This window comes from Motacilla alba, chromosome 1A (genome assembly GCF_015832195.1).
Source record: "Motacilla alba alba isolate MOTALB_02 chromosome 1A, Motacilla_alba_V1.0_pri, whole genome shotgun sequence".
Taxonomy (NCBI): Eukaryota; Metazoa; Chordata; class Aves; order Passeriformes; family Motacillidae; genus Motacilla; species Motacilla alba.
In genome coordinates, this window is record NC_052031.1 from 333,110 (window position 1) to 351,360 (window position 18,251).

General features: G+C 61.3%; 1 protein-coding gene across 1 annotated transcript; it reads right to left on the bottom strand.

The window, feature by feature from the left end:
* Positions 1-2,432: 2,432 nt before the first annotated feature.
* On the bottom strand, positions 2,433-18,023 carry DENND6B (DENN domain containing 6B). The gene is made up of 20 exons (XM_038155483.1): positions 17,862-18,023; positions 13,929-13,967; positions 13,809-13,851; positions 13,030-13,142; positions 11,647-11,727; positions 10,514-10,619; positions 10,031-10,110; positions 9,806-9,868; positions 9,142-9,197; positions 8,130-8,252; positions 7,463-7,558; positions 7,290-7,384; positions 6,520-6,585; positions 6,340-6,404; positions 5,603-5,692; positions 5,280-5,333; positions 4,837-4,946; positions 4,069-4,171; positions 3,475-3,549; positions 2,433-3,186 (listed from the first exon to the last, which is right to left on the bottom strand). Exons 1-20 carry the CDS (start codon positions 17,997-17,999, stop codon positions 3,064-3,066), a joined length of 1,719 nt encoding a protein of 572 aa, XP_038011411.1. The 5' UTR covers positions 18,000-18,023; the 3' UTR covers positions 2,433-3,063.
* Between the last annotated feature and the right edge of the window lie 228 nt (positions 18,024-18,251).

Genomic DNA, 18,251 nt, shown 5'->3' on the forward strand with positions numbered 1-18,251 from the left:
CCCAGCTCCCCCAGCCCTGCAGGGTCACACTGAGGCTGTCCCCAGCACATCCAGCCCTGTGGGGTCACCCTGAGGCTGTCCCCAGCTCTCCCAGCCCTGCAGGCTCACACTGAGGCTGTCCCCAGCTCCCCCAGCCCTGCAGGGTCACACTGAGGCTGTCCCCAGCTCTCCCAGCCCTGCAGGCTCACACTGAGGGTGTCCCCAGCTCCCTGAGACCTGCAGGGTCACACTGAGGCTGTCCCCAGCTCTCCCAGCCCTGCAGGCTCACACTGAGGGTGTCCCCAGCTCCCTGAGACCTGCAGGGTCACACTGAGGCTGTCCCCAGCTCCCCCAGCCCTGCAGGGTCACAGTGGGAGTGTCCCACCAAGGAATGTCCTTCTGTGTCCCACCCGCAGCCTTCCTCCTCACCATCCTCTCCTTCACCAGCATCAGCCCTGCCTCGCTGTTTGTCCTCTACGTGTCCACAGTGAGTAAAGCTCCCGGGCCTTCCAGGGCTCCCAGGCTGGACGTTTGTCCCCATCCCACGCGGGAGCTGTGAAGCCCTTGGGGACACGCCGGGCAGGGTGAGGACACGGCCCCGGGCCCAGCGTGGCTCTTCCCATGGGATTTTGGGTTGGGATTTCACCCCTTGGCTCTTCCCGGGCGCTGGACGTGCTTCAATTGGCCACACCAAGAGGAAAGTCCCCCGTGTCCTGTGCCACCCTGCCTGGGCTGTGCCTGCGGGGACCGGCAGCCCTGACCCTGTGTCCCCGTGTCCCCCAGGCCCTGAGCGTGTCCCTGCAGGGCTTCCTGCACAGTCTGGTCTATGCCTGGATGAGGGAGAACTTCCGACGGGAGGTGCTGGCCCGGGGCCCCTCCCTGCAGAGCCCCGGGGGGCTCAAGGCTTTCTACGACGACTCCCTGGGGGCTGCTCCCTGAGCTCCCACCTCATCCCATTCCCTGGGATGTGTTCCCACCTCATCCCACTCCCTGGGGGCTGCTCCCTGAGCCCCCACCTCATCCCATTCCCTGGGATCTGTTCCCATCTCATTCCATTCCCTGGGGGCTGCTCCCTGAGCTCCCGCCTCATCCCATTCCCTGGGATCTGTTCCCACCTCATCCCACTCCCCGGGGGCAGCCCAAACCCCTGGAAGGATTTGCACATTCCCAGCAGCTCAGGGAATCCTGGAACGGTTTGGGTGGGCAGGGACCCCGGAGCCCCTGCAGTGCCACCCTGCCATGGCAGGGACACCTCCCGCAGCTCCCGGTGTCCCGGCAGGATCCCCTGGACGCAGCCCCTCGTGCCTGGAGGGGTTTGGGGAGGGCACAGGTGGGGCTGGGCAGGTCCCACGGCGCTGGAGGCACCTGAGCCCCTCCCTGCTGGAGCCCCCCAACTTCCACAGATCCACAGGGACGGAGCCTGGAACCACGAGGCTGCGGTGGCACTGGAGGGGCTTCGAGGTCCCTTCCCACCCAAACCATGCCAGGACTCTGGGATACTGGGCTTGCAGGAGACGGGGTCTGGCCTCCTTGGGAGGAATGCAAAGCTGACAAAACATCCCTGAGGGAGAATTCCTGAAGGAGGAAGTTCAGGCTGTTGAGGAACAGCTACAAGAGAGGGTGGAGTCCCCACTCCAGGAGGGATTTCAAAGCCCTGGGGCTGTGGCACTTGGGGACAGGGTCAGTGGTGGCCCTGGCAGTGCTGGGGATGGTTGGACTCGAGGGGCTCCAAGGTTTTTCCAACCCAAATGCCTCTGATTCCATGATTCCATATCTTGGGAAGGGCAGAGGGACACAGCCACCCCCAGGTGTTGTGAACCCAGTGGAAAACCAGGATGGCCTGGAGTGACCAAGAGCAGGGACAAGCATTCCCACCCAATAAACCTCCCCAGCCTCCAAACCAGGACCCAGTTTGCCTCCAGGGTTTTCTTAAACTACGATTTCCTGCTTTACAGGAGGGTTTGGGGCCTGCACGGACACACCTGGGATTTACACCACCCCCAAGGACGTTGCTCAGAACTCCTCACTCCAGCAGGGCAGGGGCACTGAGACACCCAGCAGCCTCCTGCAGCTCCTGCCTGGCTCCAGAGGGGAAATTCAGGGAGAGCTCAGCCCCCTCTGAGCCCCCCAGCCCTGAGAACAGCAGGGATGGATGGAAACAGTGCAGGGAGCACTGGGAGCTGCCCCAGCTCGGGGCAGGAAGAGTCCAACAGTCCCACCACAGGCAGAGTGCTGGGTTCAGCCCCTCCAGGCTGCCACATCCCCCCCAAACCCTTTTTTAGGCTAAAATTCCATCCCTGCATGGAGGCCCTGGTGGTGCAATGCAGTTTCGGAGTACCGATGCCCTGGTCCCAGCAAATCCATCCCCGAGGCAGGAGGGGATCCCAGGCCCAGGAGCTGCTCTGCAGGCAGGGGCAGAGCAGCAGGGCCATTCCAGCTCGGCACAGGCTGCAGCCATCAGCGTCTCCAGGTTTTATTGGGAAGGGGCTGGCGGGAGCTCTCCCAGCGCCTCGGGCAGAGCCCCAGCCCCCTTGTCCCTGGAGCTCAGGCTGGGTTTTCAAGCAGAATAAATAGGATTTGGGGCCAGCTCCTCCCAGCAGCCGGCCCCAGGCAGTCCGGGGAGCTCTGATCCCTGCGGGTGCTCCAGCCCCTCCTCTGGCTCTGCCCTGGAGAAACACAGCAGCTCTTGTCCGTGTCCAGCGATCGCTCCTCCTGCTCCCCGCGGCTGGGCAGGGGCAGGGACGGCACTGTCACCTCCTGCCCGTCCTCAGAGCACAGCCCCCTGCCGGGCTGCTCCTGCTCCGCCCGGGCGGGATGGGGCTGCGGGAATGCCGAGGATCCAAGCGGGGTGAGGATGAAGTGTCCGGGCGGGCTCACCCGCCCGCAGCCCTGGGGTCCCTCCTGGCCTGCCGCTGCCACCCCGGGCCGGTTCCGCAGGGACAGCCCCAGCCCAGCTCCGGGAGCAGCTCCGCCCCGCGCCCCCGGCGCGATCCCGGCCGGATCCGGACCGGGCAGGAGCTGCCCCAGCGGCCGGGAGCGGGCTGGGACAGCCTGGCGAGGCTCTCTGGCTCCGGGAGCCCCCGCTCAGGGGTGGTGCAGCACGGTCTGCAGGTCCTCGGGCAGCGAGCCGATGATGGTGTCGATGTAGAGACCCACCCTCTGCAGGGTCTCCTCCTTCACGGGCAGGTGCTGGCAGCGAGCCCTCACCTGCGGGGAAATGGGAATTAACACATTCCAGGGGCTTTCCCTCTGCCCGGGCTCCGCCTGCTGCAGCTCAGGATAAAAACGGGCAGGAAACGCCAGCTGAGCCTCGGGAGTGGAAAACTTCCCCGGATCCTCCTAATTCTGAGGATTTCACACAAACCCCGAACTTCCCTGAGCTTCCCAGCCCTCCAGGGAGGGAGAGCAAGGTTTTCTGCAGCACAGGTGTGATCCATGTCCTGGATTTCTCTCCACCCAGAGAGAGGAAGGAGTGGGAGAGAGGGAGGGACTCACCAGCTTCTCCCGCAGCTTCAGCACCAGGTCCACGATCTCCACCTCAGACTTGTCCTTCATCCAGGCCACGATGTCCTAAGGAGAGAGTGGCTTCCCTCAGGGACACTTCCCAAGGGATTCCCCTAAGGAAAGCCTGAAGGTGAGCAGGGGTTTCTCATCCTCATTCCTGAAGCAGTGACAGAGCCCCTGCAGTGCCACCAAGGCAGGGCAGGGCCACCTGCCAGTGTCCCAGGCTGCTCCAGCCCCAGTGTCCAGCCTGGCCTGGGGCACTGCAGGGATGCAGGGGCAGCCCCAGCTGCTCTGGCAATTCCAGCCCAGCCAGGAATTCCTCATGGCCAAGATCCCATCCATGGCTGCCCTCTGGCACTGGCAGCCATTCCCTGGGTGCTGTCCCTGCAGGCCTTGTCCCCAGTCCCTCTGCAGCTCTCCTGGAGCCCCTGCAGGCCCTGCCAGGGGCTCGGAGCTCTCCCTGGATCCTCCTCATCTCTGAGTAAACCCAGCCCTGTCCCTGTCACCCACCGCCCCACAGACACAGCCCTGTCCCAGCCCTGTCCCTGTCCCAGCCCTGTCCTTGTCCCTGTCCCTGTCACCCACCGCCTCACAGATGGCCTCCAGGTGCAGGGCCTCGAGCTTCTGGGTCATCTCGCGGTGCCGCTGCCGGAACCAGCCGTCGAAGTTGGGGGACTTGAAGAATCGCCTGTGGAGAGGTCAGGAGCTGTGGGGTCCTGGGCTCCTGGAGCTGGCAGGGACCCACGGGGACAATCCCATCCAACAAGCCCACCCCGTGGCCCACAGCTCCCTGAGGTGACCCTGGGAAGGGGCCAAGGGGACACACCAGGACATGGGCACAGGTGCCCAGAGCAGCTGGGGCTGCCCCTGCATCCCTGCAGTGCCCCAGGCCAGGCTGGACACTGGGGCTGGAGCACCTGGGACACTGGCAGGTGGCCCTGCCATGGCAGGGTGGCACTGCGGGGGCTCTGGGGTCCCTGCCCACACAAACCCATTCCATAATTCTGTAATTATTGTTTCTGATCACTTTCTGGGATTTTTGTGTTCTCCATCTCTGTGCATTTCCCATTTTCCTCCCTTGGGTATCCATCTACTGGGTTTTCCCCACTCCTATTGCACCAAGTGTCTTCTCCATCCCATTTGGAACCAATTCCCCAGGAAAACCCTGGACCAACTCCCCTGCAGGATCTCCAGTCGTTTAAAACCCCAGGGCTGGATTTGCTCTCCCTGGGCATGCTGAGTGAATCCATGGATGAGTTCTGCAGGCCCCACAGCTCCCGCTGGCCCCAGTGCTGATGTGGGGCGTGCTGCCCGTGGGGACTGGCCCGGCTGGGGTGGCAGCAGCACTCTCACCTGTAGAGCCCCAGCCAGTCCCCCTTGAGCACACAGGTGAGCTGGGGGCCGGCGTGCTCCAGGCTCTTCATGAAATCCTCCTGGCAGAACGGGCGGATCTGGGGGGGATTCTGCACAGGGAAACCCACGTTAGTCCATGGAAATCCAGATCAGGGAATCCCAAATGAAACCAGGAGAACGGGGGCTGCACTTCCAGTGGGAAAGGTGCCCAAGGCACTGAGGATAAAAATACCCCAAGGCTGATCCTCACGTGAGATTCCCAGTAAATTCAGCTCCTGGCAAAACTGGGAGTATCTGTCCCAAGAGTTCTCCCAGTTTTTTAATGAATCTTTAAAGCAGTAAACCCCCTCTTCCTTCAGCAGGGGAGGTTCCCAGGAGTGTGCCCAGCACCCTGCAACCACTCCCAATCCCAAAGGGAAGGAGCACTGGGAAGTGCATCCTACCTTCCACGGAGTGATGGCTCTCTGCAGAGGCATCAGGCTGGCCATGTAATGCTCCTAAAACAAGAAAAGATAAAAATAATTACTCACAGTTCAGGAGTCTCTTGTGGTTCCCAGAGCAGCTGGGGCTGCCCCTGCATCCCTGGCAGTGCCCAGGCCGGGCTGGATGCTGGGGCTGGAGCAGCCTGGGACACTGGCAGGTGTCCCTGCCATGGCAGGGGTGGGATGAGTTTGAAGGTCCTTCCCACCCAGCCACTCCAGGGTTCCCTGCTCCAGGGTCTGTCACGGGCACTGCTCCCTGTCCCCCCAGGTGTCCCTGCACTCACCAGGGGGATGATGAAGCTCTGGGTGAGCTCCAGGAGGTGCCTCCTCAGCAGAGCGCTCTGCACCTCCGAGGGGCGCTTCCGCTGGATGCCCTGTGGACAGACGGGGTCACCTGGGGTCACCCAGTGTCACCCACGGCACAGCCGGGTCACCTGGGGTCACCCAGTGTCACCCATGGCACAGCCGGGTCACCTGGGGTCACCCAGTGTCACCCACGGCACAGCTGGGTCACCTGGGGTCACCCACGGCACAGCTGGTCACCCAGGTGTCCCCTCACTGTCACACACAACCTGCAGCTCTGCAGTCACGGGAGCCTGAAGTGCTGCCCAAACTCTACATGCCAAATCCAGATCCCCAAACTCCAGCTTCCCAAATCCAGATCCCAAATCCAGGTCTCCAAATCCAGGTCTCCGAACTCCAGATTCCCAAATCCAGGTCCCCAAATCCAGTCCCAAAGCACAGATTCCTCCCTCTACTCAAACACATTAAAATTCCAAGTTTCACTAGACAAAACCTGGTTTTTTTTTTCAGGGTTTTTTTAATATAAATTCCTCTCGGTTCATTGTTAGCACCAGGATTTAATCCTTAATGTCAAGTGGGAAATCCTAAACCTGGCACGATGAACGGTCCCAGTATGGACTAAACCATCCCAAAGTGTGAGTTGTGCTCCTCTGGAGAGCTCTGTCTGCTCGCAGCGAGCTCTTGGCAGTTTCCCAGCAGGGCAGAGGGAGGTGCTTACCTTCAGTAGCCTTTTGATCAGGGTTTTGTCTTTGTGAAGGAATGTTTTATAGGAAGTGTAGATTCCTGGACGGGAAAAACGGGATCGGGAAAAATCAGGAGTCACAAACGGACACGGCCCCCTGCTGCCAAACCCCAAGGGAAGGGTCAGCCCTGAAGGATTCCTGAGGCCTGCACCCACCTGGTTTGGTGTCCAGGGTCTTCAGCTTGGCCAGTTTCTTCACCTTCACCTGCTTGGGCAGGTCTCCTGTGGCACACAGCGGGGACAGTTCAGGCTCTGTCCCTTCCTGCTGGGACTGCACCTGGGGACACCCAGCCCTGCCCTTGCCCGCCCTCGGAGCAATCCCAGCTCCCTTCCCTGCTGGAATCCTGGGATGAGGATGTGCTAAAATCCAGCTCCTCCTCCCCAGGGCTTCCTTGGCTTCCCGGCCAACAAAGGTGCTGGGTAAAGGAGAGGAGGTTTCTCTCTCTCCCCATCTCTCTCAATTTCCTGCCCAGGAAGGGCTTTTCCTCTCCTGGAAGCTCCAGGACAGCAATCCCTGCTCCCCACACCCTGCCCCAGCTCTGTGCTCACCCTGCTCATGGCCACAGCCAGGGGAGAGCTCCTGCGGCTCCTGGGCTCTCCCAGCAGAGGAAACCACTGCCAGGGCAGCTCCCTGCAGCCTCCAGCTGCTCTGCCAGCCCCACAGAGCCCTGGGCCAGCTCTCCTTCCACCCTGAGCTCCTCCTTCATCCTCAGCTCCCCTGGCACCCTGAGCTCCCCTGGCAGGCACCCTGAGCTCCCCTGACACCCTGAGCTCACCTGACTGGCACCCTGAGCTCCCCTGGCAGGCACCCTGAGCTCTCCTGACAGGCACCCTGAGCTCCCCTGGCAGGCACCCTGAGCTCTCCTGACAGGCACCCTGAGCTCCCCTGGCAGGCACCCTGAGCTCCCCTGGCACCCCGAGCTCACCTGACATGCGGAGCTCGCCCACCCGCAGGATGTGCGGCCAGTGCTGCAGGGTCTTGATGAAGAAGGGGTTGGTGACGCCCACGACGATGTTGGGCCTGGAAGGAGGGGACAGGCTGAGCGCTGGTGGCCCTGGGTGTCCCTCAGGGGAGGCGGCAGGGCACGGGGGCACTCACGGGGCCTGGGTGCGCGTGGTGTACTCCTTGAACTCGCTGTCGTGGATGGTGAAGTAGGGCCGGAAGTCGCAGCAGTAACGCAGCGGGGCCAGGCAGCTGCAGGGACAGGCAGGGTCACCCCGGCATGGCAGGGTCACCCCAGGCATGGCAGGGTCACCCCGGGCATGGCATGGCCACCCCGGGCCAGCACAGGGGACAGTCCCTGCCCTGGGGCCGTGCCCACCCTGGGGCTGCCACAGCCCGGGGCCCCTCGGCCTCCTGCCCCCCTGGCCACCCTGGGCTCGTGCCCAGCCCTGGCACAGCACCCCCAGGGCCTTTCCCAGCTTGCCAGCCCCCCTGCCCCAGCCTGGAGCGCTCCCAGGGCAGCACCTGGCACCTGGCCTGGCTGAACCTCTCTGGGAAAGCTGCAGGTTTTTGGGGTTTTGTGCTGCGGCAGAGCTCTGAGCTGGGGAGAGAACATTCCTCAGGGCTGGAACCATCAGGGGAGATTCCTTTCCTCTCTATCCTTGCTGGAAAATGAGCCTGGAATTTTTGCAGTTTGTCTTGCAAAGCTTCCACGAGCAAACTAAACCCAGCCCAGGTGAGCAGCACAGAGTGCATGCGGGAGGGAAAAGCTGCCAGAATTTGCTGCCACAGCTCCCAGTCCCTCACAGCCTGGGGGTGTTACCTGGTGAGGGCCAGCACCATCTCTGAGGACACGGTTGGGGACGGTGCCATCACCACCATGGGCTCCCCCAGCAGCATCAGCTCCCACAGCATCTGGATGTGGATCAGCACTGGCTGGAAGCACCTGGGACAACGGGGACAATGAGAGGGTCAGTCAGGATGGACCAGCTGTGGCCTGCAAGCCCCCCCCAGGTGTGCTCCCGTCTGGGAATTTGAGGTCTAGGATGGACTTCCAGCATTCCCCAGGGGAATTCAGGTGTTTTCACCAGGGCTGTCACTCAGCTGTTTCACACAAGTTTAAAGGAAATGCTCTAAGCAAAGTCAGGCAATCTGTGATCAGAGTCATGGAATGGTTTGGGTAGGAAGGGACCTCAAAGCCCCTCCAGTGCCACTCTGGGGCCTCCTCTGGGCTCTCCAGCAGCTCCAGGTGTCCCCAGGGCTGGGCAGCTCTGCAGGTGGGGTCTCACCTGAGGGGGCACAGGGACAGGATCCCCTCCCCTGCTGCCCCCCGGGCTCAGCCCAGGGCTGGGTCAGGTCCAGCTGTCACCCCCAGCGCCCCCAAATCCTTCTCCCAGGGCTGCTCCAGCTGCTCATGCCCAGCCTGGACCGATCCCAGGGGTTGCCCTGACCCAGGTGCAGCACCTTGGACTCGGCCTAGTTAAACCTCAGGAGGTTCCCATGGACACGTGGTGCTTTCAGTGTGTCTGAGAGAGCAGGACACGCTGGATTCCAGAGGATGGACACAGAAATGGCACCTCCAGTGCTGGGAGTGCCTGGGACACTCCCCTTGGAGCTTTGGGCAGGAGCTGCTCCCCAGCCTGGGGGGACACGGCCCCTCCCCTGCCCCGGGGCTGTGCAGGGCACAACCCTCAGCTCAAAGCCTGCCCCGAGTCCCAGGGGAGCCCCTGGAATGCAGCAGGGCTTGATTCTGCACCATCCCTGCGATTTATGGGATGCTCCCAGCCGGGAGAGGGCGGCGGGTGGAGGGGAGAGGGTTGGGAGGAGCCTCTCACCTGAACAGATCCAGCTCATGAACACTGGGGAGAACCAGGGGGGCTGGTAACAGATTCTGGATGAGGAAGGGAGAAAAGGCTGTTAGTAGCTGTTAGTGAGCTGTGAGGAGATGGGAGCAGCCCGGCTGAACTCCAGCAGCCAGCCACAGGGAACAAGGCTCACACCCTGAGGTGTGCACAGGAGCAGGGCTGGGTGCAGCACTCAATCCCAAGCTAACTCCTGTGCCTACAAACTAAGGAAGACTCCCTTCTTTTCCAGATGGGAAAGGCTGCCCATGCCTGCTCCTTTATTTTCCAGGGTTTCCTCTGGTGGGAGAGCCTTTGAGACACAGCAGAGCCAGCGGGGTTAGAGATGTGGCACCAAACCAGTGTTAGTCACAGCAGAGAACGGCAAAGGGAAGGAATCCAAACCAGAGCTGAACCAAAACACTGAAGCAAACTCAGAAAAGCTCCAGGGTGAAGGCAGGAGGCCCAGCAGGGCCCGACTTCCCAGGAACAGCAAGGGGAACAGTGAGTAAAGCACCCGGACTGGGTGCAGAGAGCCCTGCGTGACTCCAGGCAGGAGAGCCCGGCGCGGAACCGCTGAGACCACACTGACCCCAGGCCAAAGGGTTCCCAGCAGGATTCAGGACACAGCTCCTCCCTCCGTGCCAGCCCCTCTCACCTCCTGGTTGCACTGCTTCACTGGGCTGGAGCCTGGCTTGTCCACCCGGGACGGGATCCTCACCTGCAGGGCAGGGAGAGCAGGGATCACGCTGGGGTGGGACTGGCAGGGCAGCAACTCCCCAGCCACCAGTTCCAGCTGGAAAGGCTGTGGGGAATGTGGGGTGAGCAGGGATTTCCCATCCAGGACCGTGGAACACAGGTCCTGCTGGCACAGCCCCGGTACCTGGATGACAACTCCCATCACGGGCAGGTTCAGGGTCTGGCCAGGCACTGGGGGTGGCCACTGGTCGATCTCGTTGCACACTGAGGGGCACAGGGAAGGGAAGAGTTTCACCTGAGGGAAAATCCAGCTCATCCTGGCATTCTGAAAGGGAATTGTTCCCTTTCCCAGCTCACGCAACCCCCTGGCTTGTGGCAAACCCAGAGCTGATGGATCAGGATGAAACGACCCAGGCACAAAAGGCCTGATGGAGGTGCAACAGATTCCTGGCTTTGGGAACACCCTGCATCCAAACTGACAGCCCCATCCCCTCCCTCCCCACAGTCCCTCCTTTACACCTGGCTATCCACCTGGATGAGCAGGAGGAAGTTCTTCCCTGCTGCGATTTGCTCCAGAGTGAAGCCATTTGGAGCATTCCAGCTGTTTTCCAGGAACCTCCCGACGCAGCCCCTCTATCCCAAGCTGGAACTCCTGCCCCCAGCTCACCTGCCTCCAGGCAGGGCTCCAGCTTGTCGAAGTACTCCGGAGCAATCAGCTGCAGCAGGCACTGGAACAGGTTCACGTAGGGAAGGCGGGACACGAGCACCAGGGACTGGGAATGGCACATTTGGGATCAGGACCCCCCTGGCCCCAGCACCGCACGCTCCTGCACTGCTTAGAGAGGGATCAACCCAAAAAACCCAGCACTAAACCCACGGAGCAGCTCCCAAGCAGCGCTTTGGTGGAGTTCTTGCTGCCACCTGCTCGTGAGCCAGGATTTGGGAGAGCAAAGGGATGGGAGCATGGCAAAAGAGCAGCTGGAGAGGGAATAAAAGTCAATTGCTGGTGGGTTCAGAGCTCCCAAAAACCATTTCAGGTGGAGAAGCACAAAGGAGCGACTCCTGAAATGGGAACTGGGCAGATAAACAAAGTCAAGGAATGCTGGGGAAGGACAAGGGAACCTGGAATAACGAATTGTGTCCAGCAAGGCCCTGTTTGTTCCAACGGGGGCTTCCTTGTGAAATAAATCCTTGGTTTTTACAGCTGTCCCAACCCAGCCCCACTGGAGGTTTCATTGTTACACTGACTCTCCTCTTCCTCTAGCCATTAATGAGTGCATTAATTAGGAATGCAGGAGTCATTTAAACACCTCCTGTCCAAGCCCAAACTTGGCCATCTGAATTCAAACCTCATCCAAGTGTGATAATTCCTTCCCTGGGCAATCCCACTGTTCCAGCGGAAAACTCACTGGCTTAGTGGGGATGGAAAAACTGATTTCTGCATTAGCAGGAGTCTGAAAGGAACTCCTGGAGGTGGAGGGCACAAAGCTCAGGACACTGCTGGGACTGAGATGTCCCCACGGACCAGCACAGGACAAGGGGGAGCGGCCTCAGGCTGGGCCAGGGGAGCTCAGGGTGGAATCAGCAGGAATTTCCCCATGGAAAGGGGGTCAGGCCTTGGCAGGGGCTGCCCAGGGAGCTTTGGAGTGCCCATCCCTGGAAGTGTCCCAGGAATTCCTGGAGGTGGCACTCGGGGCTCTGGGCTGGGGACAAGGTGGGGATCAGGCACAGCTGGGGCTGGATGGGCTGGGGAGGCTGTTCCAGCCTCAGGGATCCCGGGATTCCAGACTCAGCACTGACCTTCTGGAAGTAGCCCCTCCTCATGGAGCTGTCCTTGACCTGCCGGAAGTACACGTACCCGAAATAGTGAGCAGCCTCTCGCTGCAGGGACAGAGGGACAGGGAGGGACAGAGGGACAGAGAGGGACACAGAGGGACAGAGAGGGACACAGAGGGACAGGGAAGAACAGAAAAATAAGAGAGAGAGACAGTTAAGGACAGCCCAGCCCCACTGCCACCAACCCTCCTGAGCCACCCCCCTGCTCTGACACCTCCCAGCCCTCCAAGAGAGCTTTCCATGGGGACACAGGGAGAGACACAACTGGAGCCAGGCTGGGAGGGCTGGGGGTGCTCACATGGAGAGGGAAATGATCCAGGGAGAGCTCTGAGCCCCTTCCACTGCAGAGGGACTGGGGACAAGGCCTGCAGGGACAGGAGCCAGGGAATGGCTCCCATGGGTGGGATCTTGGGAATCGGGATTCCTGGCCCTGGAATAGAATTTCCAGAGGAAAATCTGTGGCTGCCCCTGGATCCCTGGCAGGGCCCCAGGCCAGGCTGGATGTTGGGGCTTGGAGCAGCCTGGGACAGTGGAAGGTGTCCCTGCTTCAGTTCCCTCTCCCAGAATTGCCAGGCTCCCCCTGCTTCAGTTCCCTCTCCCAAAATAACTGGGGTCTCCCAAATTCAGTTCCCTCTCCCAGTGCAGCTGGGGTCTCCCTAATTCTGGTCCACCTCCCAAAATAGCTGGGGGTCTCCCTGACTCAGTTCAGTTCCCTCTCCCTGATCCCATTCCCTGTCCCAGCAGTTCCCTGTCCCTGATCTTGTTCCCTGTCCCAGCAGTTCCCTGTCCCTGATCCCATTCCCTGTCCCAGCAGTTCCCTGTCCTTGATCCCGTTCCCTGTCCCTGATCCTATTCCCTGATCCCGTTCCCTGTCCCAGCAGTTCCCTGTCCCTGATGCTGTTCCCTGTCCCAGCAGTTCCCTGTCCCTGATCCCATTCCCTGTCCCAGCAGTTCCCTGTCCCTGATCCCATTCCCTGTCCCTGTCCTAGCAGTTCCCTGTCCCTGATCCCACTCCCTGTCCCAGCAGTTCCCTGATCCCACTCCCTGTCCCAGCAGTTCCCTGTCCCTGATCCCGTTCCCTGTCCCAGCAGTTCCCTGTCCCTGATCCCATTCCCTGTCCCAGCAGTTCCCTGTCCCTGATCCCGTTCCCTGTCCCAGCAGTTCCCTGTCCCTGATCCCATTCCCTGTCCCAGCAGTTCCCTGTCCCTGATCCCGTTCCCTGTGAGCACGGAAGGATATCCCCATGCTGAACCATTCTTGTCTCCCTATTGCCACAGCCAAGACAAGGAGGATTTTCCCAGGGACCCCAAAGCCGGGGCAGCCCTGGCTCTCCCGGGCAGGACCCACCTGCAGCGTCAGCGGGGCCTCCCGGTTGTACCTGCCGTCATCCTGGAACGGGGAGCTCCGGGAACCCCCGGCCTGGCGCAGCCGGAAGCTGAACTGGGTGTCCCCGAGGCCACCTGGGACACACAGCACAGGGACAGTGACAGGGAATGGCTCCAGCACAACGGGAGGGGGCTGTGGGGAAACCCAGCAGGGAATGGGGAGGGACGGGGGAGACACCTGAAAGGAGGAGAAAGGGAAAAAGGAAGCAAAGTGGGAAGGAAAAGGGAAATGGAACTATAGGAAAAAGCTTTTCCCTGGGAGGGCGGGCAGGGCCTGGCACAGGTGCCCAGAGCAGCCTGGCAGTGCCCCAGGCCAGGCTGGACACTGGGGCTGGAGCAGCCTGGGACACTGGCAGGTGTCCCTGCCATGGCACGGTGGCACTGCAGGGGCTCTGAGATCCCTGCCCTCCCAAACTGTTCCAGGATTCCATGAAAATGCAGAATCCCTCAAAGCCCCAGGGCCTGGCTGGATCAGCAGATTTATTTCTCACTGTCCCTTTGTGAAGCATAAACTCAGGTTTGGGAACATTCCTGCTGGAAGTGTCCCCTCTCCTGCTCCCAAACACAGGAATGTGACAGCTGCCACCCCTCCTGGCCACAGTGGGCATTTCCTCGGAGCACAGGTTCCACCCTGCAGAGCACGGGGGCAATCAGCACAAGGAGGCTCTGGCTCAGCTCCCTGCAGCACCCCAGGGAGTGTCCTTCCACAGGGACACTTCTGTCACCCCCGGAGTCACCCACCTGAGTAGGAGTCTGGGAAGGACAGGTAGCAGATGCTCGTTTTCTGCAAAAAAACAACACCCAGTGAGGCCCTGGAGAGCTGCTGGCAAAGGAGGGAGGAGGGCAAGGAAGGCTGCTTACCTCCTTCTCGGTGAGCCTGAAGTCGTGGGGATACACCAGCTGTGGAGAGAGCAGAGCCTGTCAGCCCCTGTGCCACAGCAGCTCCTCCCTGATCCCAGCAGGTCCCACGGGAAAGCACCTGGGATGCTTTAAGCTCTGAACCTGCCACTGAACCCACCTTGATTTGCATTTGGGGACAGACCCAAAGGCTCCTGACTTAGATTTATTCCTGAGAGCTGATGGAACAGCCCCAAATCCTCTGGGAGCATTCCAGCTGTGCAAACATCTGCTCTGTCAGGAGCAGGACAGGACACACAGGAGGGACGGGGGGCACCAGGAGGGCTCAACAGCCATGGCTGAGAGAAACCCACGGGGAGGAATTCCATCAGTGCTGGACCTGATCACCTTGGAGAGCACAGAGTCAGGGAATCCTGGCATTGCTGGGTGGGCAGGGACCCCAGAGCCCCTGCAGTGCCACCCTGCCATGGCAGGGCCACCTGCCAGTGTCCCAGGCTGCTCCAGCCCCAGTGCCCAGCCTGGCCTGGGGCACTGCCAGGGATGCAGGGGCAGCCCCAGCTGCTCTGGCAATTCCAGCCCAGCCAGGAATTCCTCATGGCCAAGATCCCATCCATGGCTGCCCTCTGGCACTGGCAGCCATTCCCTGGGTGCTGTCCCTGCAGGCCTTGTCCCCAGTCCCTCTGCAGTGACCCTGGAGCCCCTGCAGGCCCTGCCAGGGACGCGGAGCTCTCCCTGGAGCCTTCTCCTCTGCAGGTGAGCAGCCCCAGCTCTGCCAGCCTGGATCCCTGGGAGCTGAGGGGCTCCAGCCCTGGAGCAGCTCCGGGGCCTCCTCTGGGCTCTCCAGCAGCTCCAGGTGAGCTCCAGGTGTCCCCAGGGCCGGGCAGCCCTGCAGGTGGGGTCTCACAGGGGTGGGGTCCCGAGGAGGAGGATGCCCAGAGCCCCTGCTGAAGCCAGCACGGGCCGGGCTGAGCCGGGGCTCTGCTCCCAGCCTCAGGAGCTGTGCTCCAGGGGCAGCTGCTGCTCCAGCCAGGAGCTCTCAGCAGCGCCTGCCTCTCCTCTCCAGGCTATAAATAGCCCGGGTGGCCCCGTGCCAGGGCTGGAAGTTCACCCGGCTCTGACAATTCCCGCGGATCCCTTGAGAGCCGGCCAAATTCCCAATTAACAGCGCCGCTGATGAGCCCTGCAGAGCTGAGCTGCGAGGGAAGAGCCACCAAAAGCCCGAGTCAAAATGATCCCCGGGCAGCTGCAGGGACCGGGCAGCGTGGAGAGGGAGGGCTGGGATTGTCCCAGGGCATCCCTCACTGCCCTGCGCCCCTCGTTCTGTGCCAGGACCCCAAATTAATTAATCCCCGCCCAGACATTTATCCTGCTCATTCCCAGGGGATCACGGCCAGGCCAGGGAGCCCTGCACAGCTGGTCCTGGTCCCTCAGGAGCCTGTGAGTCCCAGGAATTGTGCTTTCCTCAGCATTTCCTGCCTAATCCAGAGCAGGGGTTGGGACAAGGCTTCTGCTTCTCCTGCTGGATTTTGGGAGGGCTTTCTGCAAGAGAACGGTTGGAAAATCAGACTTTAACCTCCAGGGCTGGAACTGATGATCTCAGAGGTCTTTTCCAACCTTAATCCCTCTGGAATTCCACATCTCTGCTTCCCCTTCACTTTAACTCTGATGTTTCTCTGTTTGGGGGGTGGGGAAATCACCAAACACCCAAAAGTTCAAAACCTCAAATCCAAGCCAACAGGAATCTGAGTCACCATAACTTTTGAAAAGCCAAAAAAAGCTAAATGAAAAGGAAATTAGGATGTGTAGAAGTCCCTGGATGTCTCCAGAGCAGCCCAAAAGGGCTTCAGTCACATCCTGAAGTGTTTGGTTATTTGAAGGTGGAGGGGCCAGAAACAGGAACTCCATTTCATTCCTGCCTTGATTTGGGTCCTGCTTTCCAACAGCTTCTCCGCTGTCCGTGGAAGCAGAGTGGGAACTGCTGAATTCCAGGATCTCTGGGCTCTCCCTCAGAGTCTTCTGAACTTCAGAGACCCTCCCGGGTTGCACCCACAGAGCCCCCCTGGGTTTGTGTGGCCAGACCCCCCACATTGGTACCCCCGGGTCCCCACAGCTTCCCTCCCCTATTCCCACATCTCACCCCTGCTCCTCCCCCTTCCCTCTGGAACAGAATCCCACAGCGTTTTTCCACAGGAAGGGGGACAGCGGGGCTGTGCCATCCCCACGGACGCGTTCCCAGCTTCCCTAATCTATTTGTGCCACGTAAGGAACATCTTCCCACTGAAACTGACGCAGGCAAAGGGAGAAAAGGAAGGAAAAGAAGGAAAATTCCTTTCCGGGGATGAACAAACAACGTTCCTGTATCCCTCCTCACAAAGGCAGACAGGTGAGAACCCACCCTTACACATCAAACACAGCTACAAAGCCTTGAATTTGCCATGCTAATTATTATCCCAATATTCCTCCCTTTCTTGGGGTATTTCAGGCCTGGTTTTGCAGGAAAAAGGATCAAACAGGTGAAACTGGGGTCTGGAGGAGATTTTTTTATTCACTTCGAGGCTCCAGGGAAAGAAACAATCAAGTGCTCAAGGCAAGGGAGCAGCAACAAGGTGGAGTTGGTTCCTCCTGCTTCCCATCCCCTTTGGAAGCTCCAGCATTTAAAACTGGGGAGGCTCAATCCCCTGAAAACCAGAGCAACCTCCCCAAAAAGGGCAGAGCAAGGAGTGACTCCCACCACCACACAAGAAGTAAGAAGGAATTTGAGGTGATGCCTCAGGATGAGACAAACTCACCCCTCCCTGCTTTCCTCAGAGAGCAGCCCGAGGAGCCCAGCTCGCCCCAAACCCCCCTGCAGGACAGCACTGGACATCCCAGGGAACTGGGAACAGCTGCCCAGCCCTTCCCACCCCAACGCCACCCTTCTGGCCCCACAAGGGGCTCAGCCCTGCTCCAACCCAGCCAGGGAACTTCCCTTCCCTGGGAATGTGTGTCTTTGGAATCCTGGCATGGCTGGGTGGGCAGGGACCCCAGAGCCCCTGCAGTGCCACCCTGCCAGGGCAGGGACACCTGCCAGTGTCCCAGGCTGCTCCAGCCCCAGTGTCCAGCCTGGCCTGGGGCACTGCAGGGATGCAGGGGCAGCCCCAGCTGCTCTGGCAATTCCAGCCCAGGCAGGAATTCCTCATTGCCAAGATCCCACCCATGGCTGCCCTCTGGCACTGGCAGCCATTCCCTGGGTGCTGTCCCTGCAGGCCTTGTCCCCAGTCCCTCTGCAGCTCTCCTGGAGCCCCTGCAGGCCCTGCCAGGGGCTCGGAGCTCTGCCTGGAGCCTTCTCCTCTCCAGGTGAGCAGCCCCAGCTCTGCCAGCCTGGATCCCTGGGACATGGCACCCTGGGCAGGTGTTATTCCATGAAGTCGATCCATAAAGGTCTCCTGGATGCTGCCCTGGCCCCTCCCTGCCCCGTGCACCCCCCACCCCACAAAGATCCCCTCACCCCAAATCTCTGCTCGGGCCCCCCTCCCCTCCTGTTCGCTGCCCCCATCCCAACCCTGATCCCCTGTCACACCCCCAGCTGTGTTCCCGCTTTTCCCCGTCCACTCCTAATCCCGCTTTTCCCTCCCCATTTCAAATCCCCTCCACCCCCCTCCTTAATTCCCTTTCCAGTCCGCCATCCCTCATCCTCTCTCCTCATCCCTGCTCCTTCCACACCCCCAGTCCCTGACTCCCGCTGTCACCTCCCTATTCCCGATGCCCTCTCCCCATTCCCGATTCCCTCTCCCCATTCCCGGTTCCCTCTCCCCATTCCTTCCCCTCAGCCCCAATCCCGATCCCCTCTCCCCATTCCCGATCCCCTCTCCCCATTCCCGATCCCCTCTCCCCAGTCCCTCTCCCCTCCTCTCCCTGCCGGACCCCCCAGCCCGCTCCCGGGCGGCCGTGGCTCACCTCCATGGCCTGTCCCAGCTCCAGGTCGAAGGTCACCACACACACGCAGTCGATCCAGGCGGCGAAGCGGCCCCAGGGCAGGGGGGAGGCGGCGGCGGCGCGGCGGCCCCGCGGCCCGGCCCGGCTCAGCGCGTCCATGGCGGCGCCGCCCGCGCGCGGCCCGCCCCGCGCCGCGCCCCCTGCCGGCCGGGAGGACCCCGCCCCAACGCGCCCCCCGCCCGCCCCAACGCTCCCCCTGCCGGCCGGGAGGTCCCGAGAGAGCCGCCCGCACCATAGAGACGGGAGCGGGCGCGCAGAGCGGCGCGGGCGGGGCTGGGGAGTGTCATGGCGGCGGCGTGAGGGCTCCGTGCGGTTCGGGTCTGTTGGACCCCCGTGTGTGCCGACCAGAGC

Coding starts and splice junctions, on each gene's coding strand:
- DENND6B (XM_038155483.1), bottom strand. CDS start 17,999: ATGGACGCGCTGAGCCGGGCCGGGCCGCGGGGCCGCCGCGCCGCCGCC. Junction 7,385..7,462: donor ACCACGCGCACCCAGGCCCC/GTGAGTGCCCCC, acceptor CCCTCCTTCCAG/GCCCAACATCGTCGTGGGCG. Junction 3,550..4,068: donor TGGAGGCCATCTGTGAGGCG/GTGGGTGACAGG, acceptor CTCTCTCCTTAG/GACATCGTGGCCTGGATGAA.